Source organism: Podarcis cretensis (genome assembly GCF_951804945.1).
Source record: "Podarcis cretensis genome assembly, chromosome: 8".
In the NCBI taxonomy this organism is placed as follows: domain Eukaryota; kingdom Metazoa; phylum Chordata; class Lepidosauria; order Squamata; family Lacertidae; genus Podarcis; species Podarcis cretensis.
Genome location: NC_137177.1, coordinates 40615883 through 40630354, shown reverse-complemented (window position 1 = coordinate 40630354; position 14472 = coordinate 40615883). Strand labels below are relative to the sequence as shown.

The window sequence follows — 14472 nt, the reverse complement described above, 5'->3', positions numbered from 1 at the left end:
CCTTCACAGGCCTGGAGCCCTCCAGATGTTCTGGGCTCTTAATTTGCACTGGAACGGCCACACTGGGGCAGGCATCTTAATAGGCAGCAGGCTGGCAAAAGCTACTTGAGTGGGTGAGGGGACTTGTTACAGTCCCTGCAGCACTAAGCCCCTTTCCCAGTCACAGAGAAGTAAGCCATTATGTGCACCTGGCTATTCAGCTGGAGGGATGAGAGAGATCTTTTTGCCCTTCAAGGGAGGCTCCGAGCTGCAGGTCCCCCAAATCTGAAGCCTTGACACCTATGTAGGAGTTCTTCATCACCCCTGGAGAGTTGAGGCTGTCAGTTCCTGGGACTCTGCAACCACCAGGTGGCCAAGGAGAGAAGCAGGCTTCTTTTCCTCACAGATTTCTGGGCCTACTCCCAGGCAAAAGAGAGACGTGGCTGCCAACAACTCACCTGGAGCCAACTAAAATGGGGGGGACTGGCACACCCATCCGCTGCACAGCCCATGTAGTGCTGGGAACCTACCCCACCTAAATAGTCAACCAGCCTGGTTTATAAAATGAAGGAATGAGGGCAGAGGAATCTGATTAAACTGGAGGGGGTGGGGGATGGTAGCTCATTCAAGGGGTCTGTCCTGTGGCCACCAGTACCCTTGACTTCCCCTAAGAGACTGTGCATGCACAACCGGATTGGGCCTGCCTGCAGCAGAGTAACAGCAAGAAGAGTGTTGATAGCTGCCATGTTTGCCCAGGGCTTCCCCTTTTCATTCTGTGGCCTTTGGCGGCTGCCCCGCTGAGCTTACCTGACTGGTGAGGTCCGAGGGCATTGGCGAAGGTGGCTTGGAGAACATGGCGTCCTGGGAGATGAAGCCAGAGTCATGCGATGAGACGCTGGACAGGCGGGTGTTGGCATTGACGGGCTGTGCCAGGCTGCGGTAGCGACATATGGAAGTTGGTGAGTATGTTTGAGAACCCGTGAGCCATGGGGGGCCACCCTGAGCACTGCTAGCGCCGCTAAAGGGTGGCAGGATGAGACGGCAGGAAGGGGGCAGGACGAGGCGCGCAGGAGAGACAAAGCGCCATCATCAAAGTGCATTGATGGGGTAGGAGTGAGAATAGCAGGGGGTGCAAAGGAAGGAAGAGAGAGTTTTGTTTTCATTTATTAAAAAAACAAAAAACCAGTCCAACCCACACAAACTGTGAGGAATTAAGTGGCATTACAGACAGGAAAGGAGCGTATTGGGGAAAGTGACACACTTCTCTCCCAGCTAAGAGACTGCAGTGGTGCTGAGGGCCTGACAATGATCACACACACACAAATATACACACACAATCCCAGGGTGTTTCTGCACTAGGCTCACTGCTCTGGAAGTGCCATGTTCCCCCACTTCTTAGTCCACATGGCATGTCAGTTTCCTGAGGGAGCCCGACACACAGTCGCAGCATCAGCAGGCAACATGTGCCTAAAGCACCTCAGGGCTCCTGTGCCTTTAAACATGTCTCCTTTGCAAGTTCAGGTGACTGACTCCATTGCTTTCTGTTGATCCAAACTAGGGGACTGTTGGTCAACAGAGCTTTGAATTGCTAGTTTCTCTTCCCACAGTGATGGGGAGAGGTTTGCATTAGTTATTTGAACTTGGGATTTTTTAAACAAAATACCACAAAAAGAACTATTAAAAAAAGAAAAGAGTCACTCAAGAATTATAGCACCTCACTGGCTACCTCCATGGGATCATACGAGTGGCGACAGGCCCATTTAGAGAAAGGCAGGTCATGCTATGCTCCCCTTGGCAGTCATGCCCTTGAGCTTGGAGATTCCTCCAGCTGCGCCAAACACACCTACCTGCACATGCTGGATTTGCGGGACCCAGAGCTGCTGGGAGAGGACGGCGGGGTCTGGTAAGACCAGCTATAATCAGAGCCCTTCAAATCTTTGATCACCTGCAAAATATTTGGCATTAAAAGGTAGCTCCGTGACACTTCTCAGGGTGCAAAACGTTCTTCCAACTGTGTCTCATTTGTCCTCCCAATTGGAGCAGAGTCCAGGGGGTTACTCTACTTTCTCAGAAAAGGAGGAAATGCCACCAGTGGCCACTCAACAATCCCACACAGGCAGGCACACATTCTGACAATGCCCCATTAAGACCACCTTTCGCTGCCTCGAGACCACTGGTCCATCTAACCCTTCAATTCCACCTTATAAGTCTGCACTTCTTTTCTTTGTTTAATTCTCAAAAGACATATGTTTGCATATAAGGCCCATAAGTCATTACTTGGTTTGGCTAAGCTCCTGTATCCATCACTGTGGGTGTGAAGGAATAATTAGTTTCTGTTATATAAAGGTATTTTGAACCTAGGAAGTATTTTCCAATTCCTTCCTTTCGGATTATCTCCTCCCTGGTTTCAGTTAGAGACTCTGCCACTGCTAGAAGTTTGACGCTGGGCTATCTGGGCACCTGTCACAATTAAATTCTGAAAGCTGGAGCTTGGGCTGGACTAGTTCCATATTTCCCAAACTGCATGATGCAATAAATTAACTGAGAATTTAATCAAGGGCCTTCTAGGATTTGTTCTGATTTAGTGAAGCTGCTACTGTGTTATCATTATTGTCGCTTTTAAATTGTTAATGTTTTATCTTTTGTACTGGAAGCCAGTCTGAGAATTTGACTTGAAGAATCACATACAGATTTGGTATATAAATCCAAATAACATCCACATAGCTACACATCCTTTTCTAAAAGCTCCCCAGCACTCCATCCTTTTGGCTCTCCCACCTGTTCACTGGCCGATGGCAATTTGTGGGGGTCAGCTGTCAGGACCACCAGGTCGTCAATGATGCCCTGCAGGTGGGTGATCTCTCCCAGCATGGTGATCTCTCCATTCTGCAAAAGAGACAAGAGAGAATCAAGCATTTGCTGTGTTCTGGAGAAAGACAACTCAATATTCCTGCATTGCAGGGGGCTGGACTAGATGGCCCTTATGGTCCCTTCCGATTCTATGATAAGTATCCTTGCATTACAAATGGACCCTTTGCAAGTGCTGGTTCTGTCTGATGAAGGTTATGTGGCTTAACCTGGGCAGGGCCCAGCCATATGGTTCCCTAGCCCTGGAGATAGAAGTATGGATTTTTGGATGAAGAGTCAAAGGCAACTTAGCAGTTCAGCCTGGGCGATACTACCACAAGCACAGCCCACCTCTGGGGCTGATGGGAGTTGTAGTCCAAAATAACTAGAAGGCACCAGGTTGAGAAAGGCTGATCTAATATGTAGTCATCAAGAACCACATACACGACCTTGAGCTCCTGGGAGGAAAAGATGAGATATAAATGCAATAAATAAATAAATCAACAGCATCTCAAGGGAAGGGCTCGACCAAAGTTTCATTAATTGTTGGCGCACACAGCCTCCTTAACCTTAACTTGGCAAGTCCACCTAAATCCACAATAGGACTGGCTCCCATGCACAGGGCTGAAGCCTTGGAAAGGAATGGATAGATAAAGACAGGATGTAGATTAGCAATATAAACGGGGCAAGTCCTTTTAAAGCATTGCTTCAGGTGGGAGCAGAGGTGTGTGCAGGTGTGACAGACAGTGTTGGGTGCAATCTAACCCTGTTGACACCCCATAGCTCAGAGTAAGTCTAGGAGGAGCCGGAGTTTGTTTTTCTCTGCAAGTTGCCTAAATTTGCATCTATATGCATAAATCACCACATACAAAATTGAGGCACGTTTTTCTCCAATGGGCCCGTGCACCAAATATTTTAATTACCTACCAATACCCAGAGATGTATAATGTCACTATGGGAGGGGTGGGGGTGGCTGCTAGAATTTTGTTTGCAAATTAAAATACACTATAAATAAGGGACTTGTTTTCTCAGTTTACTCAACCCATGAAACAAATGTGGGCAGCTGAATATTGGGTAAGGTAGGGGTGGGGGGGGCACCTACCACCACAGGTTGCAAATAAGCAATGAAGGTGCAGAACCGCCCTCGCTCCTCAATGAGTGCCTTGCGGACAGCCTGTTTCTCCGTTTCTTCCAAAAGAAGGTACATGTCATTGACATCTTGGAGTGCATTGTCCAGTTGAGGCTGCAGGTCCCCTTTACCTGAAAGGAGGACAGGGAGACAGAGGCATCACCTCCTCTTCACCCACCAGCCCCCAGGTCCAGCCTCAAAGCTCTGGCCTACTTCTGGAGGTAGCCCCTGAACAGATGTGGCGTCTCAAATCTATTTCCTGACTATGGTGAAATTGGGTAACCTAAACTGGAGCACCGAGAGGTCATCTAGGTAGGGAAAATGCCAGTCTAGAAACAAGCAAACCTTCCTAGATTTTACTGCTGCAAGTGATGTCTCCTGATATCTTCAGTGACTGGTGGTCTCTGCTGAATAAACACTACCTGGGCATAGAGCAGACTCCAACCTGGTGTCACAGATTTCTGTCAAAAAGCCTTTCGTGTCCTCAATAAATGGCAATTCCTCATCTTCCATTGTTCAGACACGAAATTAAATTCTGTTTAAACCAGTTTGATTATAGCATAATGCACCCGTATCCAGACTTACTGAATAGCTCCCAAGAAGCAAAAGCAACCATTTTGTGAGTCCTCTGACTTGTACTAAAGGTAAAGGTAAAGGTACCCCTGCCCGTACGGGCCAGTCTTGACAGACTCTGGGGTTGTGCACCCATCTCACTTAAGAGGCATGGGGCCAGCGCTGTCCGGAGACACTTCCAGGTCACGTGGCCAGCGTGACAAAGCTGCATCTGGCGAGCCAGAGCTGCACACGGAAACGCCGTTTACCTTCCCGCTGGTAAGCGGTCCCTATTTATCTACTTGCACCCGGAGGTGCTTTCGAACTGCTAGGTTGGCAGGCGCTGGGACCGAGCAGCGGGAGCGCACCCCGCCGCAGGGATTCGAACCGCCGACCTTTCGATCGGCAAGCCCTAGGCGCTGAGGCTTTAACCCACAGCGCCACCTGTCTAGTACGTCTGTACTAGAGATGTTTAAAATACTCAAGAGTGTTGTGAAGAAACACACCCAAGTTGGTTTGCCAAACAGTATTCTTTTTGTTCAATTTATAAGCTATTTTTGGAGCCTTTTTGCCTGAAGAGCAGGTTAAATGACTTTTTAAATAAGTAAACACTGGTCTTTGACCCTGTTGTCCAGGATTTGTCATTCTGATGAACTATGATGTTGGCTCTGTTGCTCTCAGTCCCTATTGTTATGATAGAGGGAAGCTCAGTTTCATGCTTGCTTAATTTTTATGGATGTTCTTTTTTTAAAAAAATAATATTTATTAAAGTTTCAACAATTACAGAAAGAAAAAATAAACATACCACATTAAACAAAAACAAAACAATACACCACAATATAAAAAAGAGGAGGAAAAAAAACAACAACAAAAACAAAACAACAACAAAAACAGAGAAATAAAGCCTATTAAACAAAAACAAAAATGCAAAAAAGAAAATGCATCAGATCTCCTCATTACCATTCTTTCATTAGCTTATTTCCTTGACCTCCTCACACCTCCCTTTTTCGTATTCTAGGTCTAATATCTATTTCAGCAAATCCTTTCCCCCTTTTAAAATTTTTGTCCTGTAAATTGTCTTAATATAATGTAGCTTTACTTTTCCTCCTTTCACCAATTAACAGTCAGTTATTCCCAAATCTTTTTTATCCTTCCTGCTAAAATCATATAATATTGTTCCAACATCCTTCTAACAGATATTAATTTTACAGTGCTTCTGTAAATAGTCTTTAAATTTCCTCCAATCTTCCTCCACCGACTCTTCTCCCTGGTCTCGGATTCTGCCAGTCATTTCCGCCAGTTCCATATAGTCCATCACCTTCATCTAATTTTTATGGATGTTCACATGTGATAAAATTGATGATTTCAGACAAGTAGCATCATGACTGCATATATTACAAAGGTCTATAAAAGTGTGAGGGCCACTGTTAATATCTGTAGCTGGCCCTCCAGGAGGCACTGGGCTCCTGGCCCACATCAGCCCTGGCGACATTTCTGTCCATGTCTGCATCCCGAAAGGAGTGATATTGGCCAGATATGTCATATCACTGGTCACTGTGGAAAGCAACAAACTGTATTTATGTCTTTTCTAGGCTGCATGTTGTGCACTGACTGCCTTATACTTTGTATACCGCTTTGGATTTTTTAAATATTAAGCAGCTTACAAGTAATTTAAACTCAATCTATCAATAATAACTATATTTGTAAACAGGGCTAAGCCAAAACCTTCATTGTTTTTCAGGAACATCTTCTGCATAACTGAAAATGCCCACCATGCTATTTCAATATTGCTTGCAAAAATACTCCCCCCCCCATCTCTTTGTACTGCCCTCCCCTGCCTTCTCCCTCAACTGACTTCATTTGATTTCGCAGATGTCATCATGGAACCAAGCCTTATTTTACCCCACAGTCCCCAACTGCTACCAATTCATGAAGACATATGAGGCAATAAAGGGAGTGGAGGATGTCACAACTGTCCCCATCTCCACTCCAAGGAGCACCTCGCTCCTCTCCTTAAGCACCTGTGTCAGCTCCCACCAAGGATGCAAGCTCTCCACCCTCTTCACTTCCTATGAAATATTTCTCTTTTTGACCTCTTAGTCTGAAGCAAGTTCTCCTTTACCTCTGCCTTCTTCTCTCTACTCTGCCTTTGCACCTTTGACTATGCCATTCTACAGCATCTGGAACAGCAGCCTCCTCGCTTTCAATCTGTGAAGTCACCTTTCTACCTTCTGGCCCATCGTGACCTCTGCAAAGCACAATCGCTCCACCATTCCTGCTCCTCCTGTTACCACTCCCTCCACCTCCATGATTCACACAAGTCCTTTGCCAAGCCTCTACTCTCTAGCCTGACTCTCTAGACTGGGAGAGGAGCCATCGTACTGCTAGCAATAACTAGATGGTACATGAGATGCAGGTTGTCCTTCTCATATAGGGTTGCAGGGAGAAGAAAGCCCCATTGGCCCACGCAAGTCTGAAGGGGTCATGGTCAAAGCAGTGGGAGGCCTTCTCGTGCTATGCAGCATTTTCATTTTCTGGGTGTAGCAGCAAAATTGGGCCAAAACAACAAGAGGCCCATGTTGGCTTCTGGCTCTTCAACTCTCCAAAGGTGGGCAGGTGTGTCTAGATCCATCCTTTTCTGCTTCTTTGAATTCACCCCACAGGCTTTTCCCAATTGCCCAATGGCAAGAGGAGTCCCAGCAGTGGATCTGTGTATCACTAGCCAGATACAGAGCACAGTGGTTCTTTGGCACTCCTAGAGTCATGGAGAGGGCTGCCCTGCTCCCATGATGCACCTTGCCTTTCCCTCCTCCATCCCAGTTTGTGCTGGATTCATCACTCTCTCCTTCCCACACAAACCCATTCACAATTCCAACACTGTAATTCAAAAGCAGAAGTTCAAATTCATTCCAAGTTCAGACCGTAGTGTCACAGCGGTGCTGAAATTTGTGTGACTCACTTCCTTGAAAGGCTGCACTGTGAGCAGTCTGGGGTGGAGTGGATGGGTATTGCTACTCATACAAATACTCAAGGACACACAAAGGGAGACACAGACACATGGACTTCAAAAGCTCGTCGGAAGCACAGACACCAAGAGAGTCCTTAGGATCAAGGCTCCCCTGGAGCTGTCCATGCTCACAACCACCCACTGATCACAAGCTATGCAAAACAGAGGTGCCAGCAAGCAATTCACAATGTGTGCAGAACCAACCATGAAATGCTTGGCTTGATGGACAGCAATGAAGACCACCCTTGTGCAACCGCAGCCCTGCTGTCACTCAGATATGTTGCCTCCCACCACCACCACCACCACCAGCCCACATGCAAAGAAGGTAAAGCAAGATGACGGAGCAGCCAGGCGGGTGGAAAACCAGTGTGGGGAGGAACGGGGAAGACTGGAAGAATGGCTGATTGCTGAGAAAAAGTCAAGAAACAGCCAAGCTGTTGAGGCAGTGGGCCCCAGGATATTGGAGGGCTAAAGCTGAGATCCTGATGCTTGGGCTTGGCAGCCAAAAGACCCAGGGAAAAGGAGCTATAAAGTTGAGGGGGACCTGCGAGACCTATACAACGCTTGCTGAATTTAATAATGCTTGGGGAAAGCCAGAACTGGCCTTTTGAAAATGGAAGCCAAGGCACCAACCCACCCTTCTGATTAGCTGTTGCTGAAGGGTGCATTCCCTGTCCAATTCCACTTTTTAAAGTGGCTCTTCCCCCATCCCTAATCTCAAGGCTGTCACTCTCTGGGGTGGATCTGGGCCCAAGGTGGGTGGATCTCAGCATTTGCCCCAGAGCCATTCTGGAGCGGTGCAGCAGAGCCAGAGAAAGAGGAGTGTCCAGATGGGAATAATGAAGCCCTGTGGTGATGCTGATAAGGCCTGAAATGAAAGCCAACTTAAAAAGCGCCCACTGACTATGTCTTGTTGCTTATGCCTTTGTGGTTCACGAGGGTGAGGATGCTAAGAGGGATCATAGGGACGCTCTTGTGAGTGTCTCACAGCACAAGACAAGAAGGCCTCCTCTTTGCTTTGGCCTAAGGGGGAAGGAATGGTTATTCCAAGCTGCACCAATCATTTTAACCAGGCCTTTGGTCCCTAACTGAAAGCACCTGGGGCCCTTAAGTGCCCAGACAAAATGGTGGCACTCTGCTGCAGGTGGAAAATGTGGTCTCCCTCTGAAGGAGACCTAGCCATCTTCCAGAACAGCCTTCCCTGAAGCCGGTGCCCTCCAGTTGTTTTGGGTTACATAAGCCATCCCATAAGCCAGTGGTATCCAAACTTTTTAAAAAGAGGGCCAGATTTGATGAAGTGAAGGGCCAAGGGGGCTGACCAAAGGGCCAAGCAATGTTGTTGACCTTTTTTTAGGATTGAAGTTGTTGAGGGTTTTTTTTAGGCTTTTACCCCAGGAAATAAACTGTCACAGGGGCTGGATTAAACCGGCCGGCGGGCCACATTAGGCCCCCAAAATGGACTTTGGACATGCCTGCCATAAGCAATACCAAGGAGGATTTCCTCCAGAGAAGGCTGAGGCTGATGGGAGTTGTGGTCCAAAACACCAGGTTGGAGAAGATGGCCCCAGAGTGAGAGACTGAGCCAGTCTGGATCTGTGAGAATTCAAGCTGTTTTTACATTGTGTGTTCAACTGATGAAACCAAAGGGTATGTGCTTTGAATGTGCCCTTTGATTTCCCCCTTTTCAAAGTGGCAGTAGGGCATATGAAGCAGCCTTGCGCTGAGGCAGACGCCTGCCCAGAGGAGTGGCTCTGCAGGGTCTCAGGCAGGTGGAGAGGGTAGGACCCCTTCTTCCTCCTTCACATTGCTTGCTGCTACCCAATTCTTTAAACTGGGATTGAACCCAATACATCAGGCACAGGCAAACTCGACCCTCCAGATGTTTTGAGACTGCAATTCTCATCATCCCTGACCACTGGTCCTGTTAGCTAGGGATGGTGGGAGTTGTAGTCCCAAAACATCTGGAGGGCTGAGTTTGCCTATGCCTGCAATACATTCTGTAAAATAACCCAGTTTTTTGCAGCCCCAGGAAGGTGGGGCCTGAATGCAACTCTTCCAAATCAAACTAAGGGTTTTCATGTATGCTAGTTCTTTTAAGACACACAGAGCACTGTCTTTAGAAAACAGCTTCACAACAACCTTGTAAGGGAGCTTAGGCTGAAAGGTAGGGACATTCCAAGGCCAGGAAAGGCCCAAGGTTGGAATGGTCAAACTATAGATACAGTGGTGCCTCGCAAGACAAAATTAATTCGTTCCGCGAGTTGCTTCGTCTTGCTATTTTTTCGTCTTGCGGAGCGCGGATTGCCTGGGTATTAACGGTTTTACGAAAAAGGAAGCAAACTCCATAGGGAAATTCGTCTTGCGAAGCACCTCGAAAAACGGAAAACCCTTTCATCTAGCGAGTTTTTCGTCTTGCGAGGCATTCATCTTGTGGGGCACCACTGTAAATAAACCCGGCACACACCACATATTTTGACCTAAAAGGTCTCATAAGCCTCGGCCATCAAGGCCAAGGGTTAGGGGTAGGAGTTCTATTCCACCAACATCTGGGAGGCACCAGGTAAGTGGGGAGCGTGGGGGGGGGGGAGATTACTCTAAACAGAGGCAAGGCAAGAGCCCCATGGATTTTGGCATCTCAGGTGCTTAGCTAGTTTGTGGATGGGCTAGTCTGGGGGTTGGCGTAGTAGGGGAGGCGCACACCCATTTCCCATGGAGTCTTGAATGCCAGCAGGCCAAAATAAGATGGCTTTGGAACAATCTCGCAAGTCTCCAATTTGGCCTGAGGTAAGCTGCTCTTCTTCAGCCTCAGCCTGGCCACCTGCAACATGGGGGGCAGTGATGCTGGCCTGCCTTACAGGGTCATTGCAAGGTTCACTGAGAATAATGAAGCAACTTTGAACTTAGCATTTCTGTTCTTGCCATGTGGTCTGTCAGCACCTTACACCTCAGGTTCCTGCGTTCATCACAGAGCAAGAACCACCTCCTCTCTGCCCCCAGCAAAGCTGGGCTGAGCCTCAGTCGGCCCCATCAGCTTAAGTTGCTCCCAACCCTCAATGCACCACTTGCGTCAGCATGGCCTCTGGGGGTTTCATTTCATTTCAAGCCCAACCGAAACAGAGTGGAGGGAGGGAGGGAGGGAGGAAAGGATTACATGTAGTGAAGCCAAGAGCGTGGAGGAAGGGTGAGGGATGCCTGGAAGAAGCTGAGATGGCAACATTTGACTTACCAAGTAGCTCTACAGGAAGGATGTGGAAAGGAGGGAAGAGAAAAGAGAGAGGGAGGAAGAGAGAAAGAAGAATGTGTGAAAGACAGGCTGATGTATAGAGCCATCTTCTCACCCGGAACAGGACCCCACAGAACCACCACCCAACTCAGCCACATCACCAGGTACACAACTGCCCTCCCGCCATAAAATGACAGCAGGGGACAGCTGCATCTGGTCAGGTCTTCTCCACTGGCACAAGGAGCAAAAGTGGGAGCCACAGGACTCTGGTAACCTCCCCCAGGTGGGGGGCAATGGCAGGTCCAGGGATGGGGTGGGGATTCCCCAAGGCAGAATGCAAATACCCCAGACCCAAGCCAAATGCCACAGGTCCCCAATCCACCTTGCATGGAGCAGCCAAACAGGAGGAGGAAGGCACAGAGACATTTGCACCCTGCACCTTATCTCCCCAAGGAGTCATTGGTGGCCACGTGCACACACAACATCTGGTTTGGACCTCAGAGGGTCTGCTGCAGGAGCCAGGAAGATCCCTCTCAATACCTAGAAGGACTGAGAATGGTATGAGACGCTACACTGAGAACACCAACACAGTTCTCTTCCCATGACAGAGTGTGTGCATAAAGGGGAGGGAGAGGCACTTTGATAGGCAATTATCCCCGAGGCCCCCCCCCTTTGCATACACACATGGTAACTTCAAGGAGCAACAACCTGGATCAACACACTGGCCTGATTTTAGGGCAGTGAGAACTTAGCAAGGCTCTGAAAGCAGCCCTCCCCTGGCAATCACGTGTTCACAAGATGGGAGGGCAAACCAAAAGTGCGGAAACTTAAAGCACCGGCTGTACAACGCCCCCTGCAGAAACTGCCACTCTGGTCCAGACCCATTCAGACACACAAGCGAACCAGAGGCAGGCAAGCTTCCTTCTCCCCTAGGAATCTGCTACCACAACTCTGAAGACAGCTGGGCCTTCTTTCTCCTTGGGGGTTAAAATGCCTCACAGCTTTGAAGAGGATCGATAGCTGAGAGGCATGTGTTTTCTTCTGCACTTAAAACAAATAAATCCAAGATTCCTGAACTGAGCAAAGGTGAATGCTGTGAGCCTAATCTCCTCCGGTTTCTGAGGCCTCAGCCAGCATTGCCCACCCACACTGTCAAGCCACAGGGGCCAGAAACTTGCTTTAACACCCCCCCCCCCCAATAAATTCAGGAAGCTGAATTCCCTTTTCTGTCACTGCCTAACACAAAGCTCTGTCTCACCTGCAAAGCAAACAGCCCACAAAGGGAGAGCCTCTGGGCCCCAGGACATTATGCCGCAAGGAGGCCTCCACCCTACTTTAACCAGGATCTTACACTGCAATGCATTTAACTGAAGAATTAAACCAAGGTCCTTGCTCCATCCATGCCATTACCTGTGCAGGGAAACGTTCACTGCTAAGGCAGAAGCAATTTAGTTTATCCAAGGGCAGCCCAGCAAATCCAGCCCCCCTCTTCAATCAGGGGTTGGAGGCCAACATCACTAGCCAAACTGAGCTGCCCTTTGGCCAGAAACACCCTGGCAGATCTTACCTTTGCGGGCTTTCTTCTGAAGCTTCAGTGTGTCAGAGGACTTCTTCTTTATCTCATGGCGGGCTCGTTTGTATTCTAAGGAGACAGGAATCGGGAAACACGAGGCCTGATTCCAAGTGACCAGAAGGCAAACAGCTTGGCAGGTGGACCCCGAGGTCCCCCACATGGCGTGAGCAGACAAGGGAGGCCACTGCTCTCTATGGGGCCCAGACTCCTGGCTTTCATCTCCTCCCACCCTAAGCCCCACAGTCACATCCTTGCCACTGCTTTCCTCTGAGCATCAGACACTGTCTCACAGGCTATGGGGCAGCCAGGGTGCCTCCTGCCCTTTTACCTTTCGCGTGATCTTTGTCAAGCTGGTTAGCAGTCTTCTTCCAGTCCTCTATCCGATCCTGCAGGGGGTTAATCAGGCTCTCCATCAGGGCGCTGCAGGAGGGGGGAAGGCACCCAGAGAGAGGCGGGTTAGAAGGGCCAAGGGATGTGGAGAAGAGTTTTGCAACGAAATCCCCATAAATGTGTCGTGATCCAAATGGCTCAATTACTCATTCTCTGGACTAGAGTATGGAAGTGGCTCGAGTTTCTAAAACCCTGAGCTCCTTCTGCATGTCTTGCCTATTTCAGAACCTCCCCAATCCCGTTTTCAAGGCCACTGAGCCTCTCCCTCTTTTTCGGAAAGGGAGCCTGGGGCTGGCCCACACACATGACAAGCACGCGAGTCTATCTAACGAAAGGCACTTACTTGGTAAACTGCCTCAGCTTGGTCTCAATACTGCGGTGCCGCATACACATCCGGGTTAGTGCGGAGCCGATGTCCCTTGTGGCTCCTGAGGTGAAAAACCAGCCCTCATGTTAATGGAGAACAGTCAAGAGGCACTGCAGAAAAATTCAAGTACGGAATTTCTTTTCTTTCCTTCTCTCTTGTTCAGTCAGAGAGAAAGAAAATGGAGAGGCAAGGAATTGAGATGTCAGCACAGGCTGAAGGAACGCCTGACATTGGGGCTGGGTGAGTGAGTGAGATCACATGGGCTGGGAAACCGAGTTGCCTAAGAGTCTGAGGAAGGAGCACCTTGTTTCAGAAGTAGCAAAGCAGAGCTATCAGGGCTCTCTCCTGACTTTCCTCCTGAGGGGGCATACAGAAAGGCATCATATGTTACTCTCACAAGAGCCCTGCAAGCTGTTTCTTCAGCCTCTACTTGAGACTCAGTTCCTCCTCTCTGGACATCCCTGCTCTGCCGCCACCTTCTCTGAGGGAAAATGGATCTCCTGAACACTGTCCCAGATCTGGCTTTCTCTCTAGTCTCCTCAGAAGCCCCTATTATCTCCAGGCATTACATGGTACTGAAAAGTCAGAATAATAGAAGCTCTTATGAAACATTACTTTGGGGCAACATCTTCCCCTTCAGGATTTCACAGGTGAAAATGGACTCTCCAGTGGGCTTGTAACACTCCCCCCACCCAATTCATCTCACAAACACTTCTTCCCCTTGCCAAAGGTTGTTCCAGGATTCCATTCATGCTAGAGTGACTTACTTGGCAATAGCCTATCTTACACAAATTAGTAAAATGTTCACAAGAGTTTCAATTAAAAAGAAAGGGTTTTTTCCTCTTACACAGTGGAGCTAGAGGCTGTGTTTGCAACTTAAAGAGCATCAGAAGGATCTTTCTAAACTGGGAGATTAGGAAACAAATGCATTTTGATGTTAAGAAGGTGTGTGGAGGGGAATGCATTTGGGGCACACCCCCTAACTTCACCCATAAATACACCATGGTGAGGTCTGAGCTGCATTGTAATGTTGCAACCTTTCTGCAAATGGGGTTGATTAGTCCGGCCCCTTTGATAATTTTGGTTGCTCCTTTCTGCCTTTCCCTCCCAGCTCTAGAATATCCTTTGAGTTAAAGGCTATCACTATCAAAGGCTAACAATTGGCTCCAAGTCTAGATTGAGGGCCCTGCCTGATGGAGAACAGAGCAATTCAGATTTTGTCCATTGGGGGTAGCAATAACCACACTGACACTGACCCCTCTCTTTCTCTCTCTCTGAGCCTTGAACATGAGGATATGAATGGATGGAACAGTCTTTCATAGGAACCGCCCATCAAACTGCATCCCTCACAAAGCATGGATTATGGGGCATTCTGCTGCTTGATGGAGAGAAAAATGCTCACATA

General features: G+C 48.4%; 1 protein-coding gene across 6 annotated transcripts in view; it reads right to left on the bottom strand.

Moving 5' to 3' along the window:
• Nucleotides 1-14472, bottom strand: part of MTSS2 (MTSS I-BAR domain containing 2) — a 58304-nt gene that overhangs the window by 9000 nt on the left and 34832 nt on the right. For 3 of the 6 annotated variants that reach the window (XM_079988393.1, XM_079988396.1, XM_079988397.1), the window contains exons 4-10: nucleotides 13044-13128; nucleotides 12639-12730; nucleotides 12290-12379; nucleotides 3929-4080; nucleotides 2758-2865; nucleotides 1827-1924; nucleotides 787-913 (exon numbers count right to left, since the gene is read on the bottom strand). In XM_079988393.1, the coding sequence (XP_079844519.1) occupies nucleotides 787-913; nucleotides 1827-1924; nucleotides 2758-2865; nucleotides 3929-4080; nucleotides 12290-12379; nucleotides 12639-12730; nucleotides 13044-13128 (752 nt within the window). Of the gene's footprint in view, nucleotides 1-786; nucleotides 914-1826; nucleotides 1925-2757; nucleotides 2866-3928; nucleotides 4087-10740; nucleotides 10750-12289; nucleotides 12380-12638; nucleotides 12731-13043; nucleotides 13129-14472 lie in introns of all 6 variants that reach the window. The other 3 variants (XM_079988395.1, XM_079988398.1, XM_079988394.1) reach the window with 2 other exon arrangements.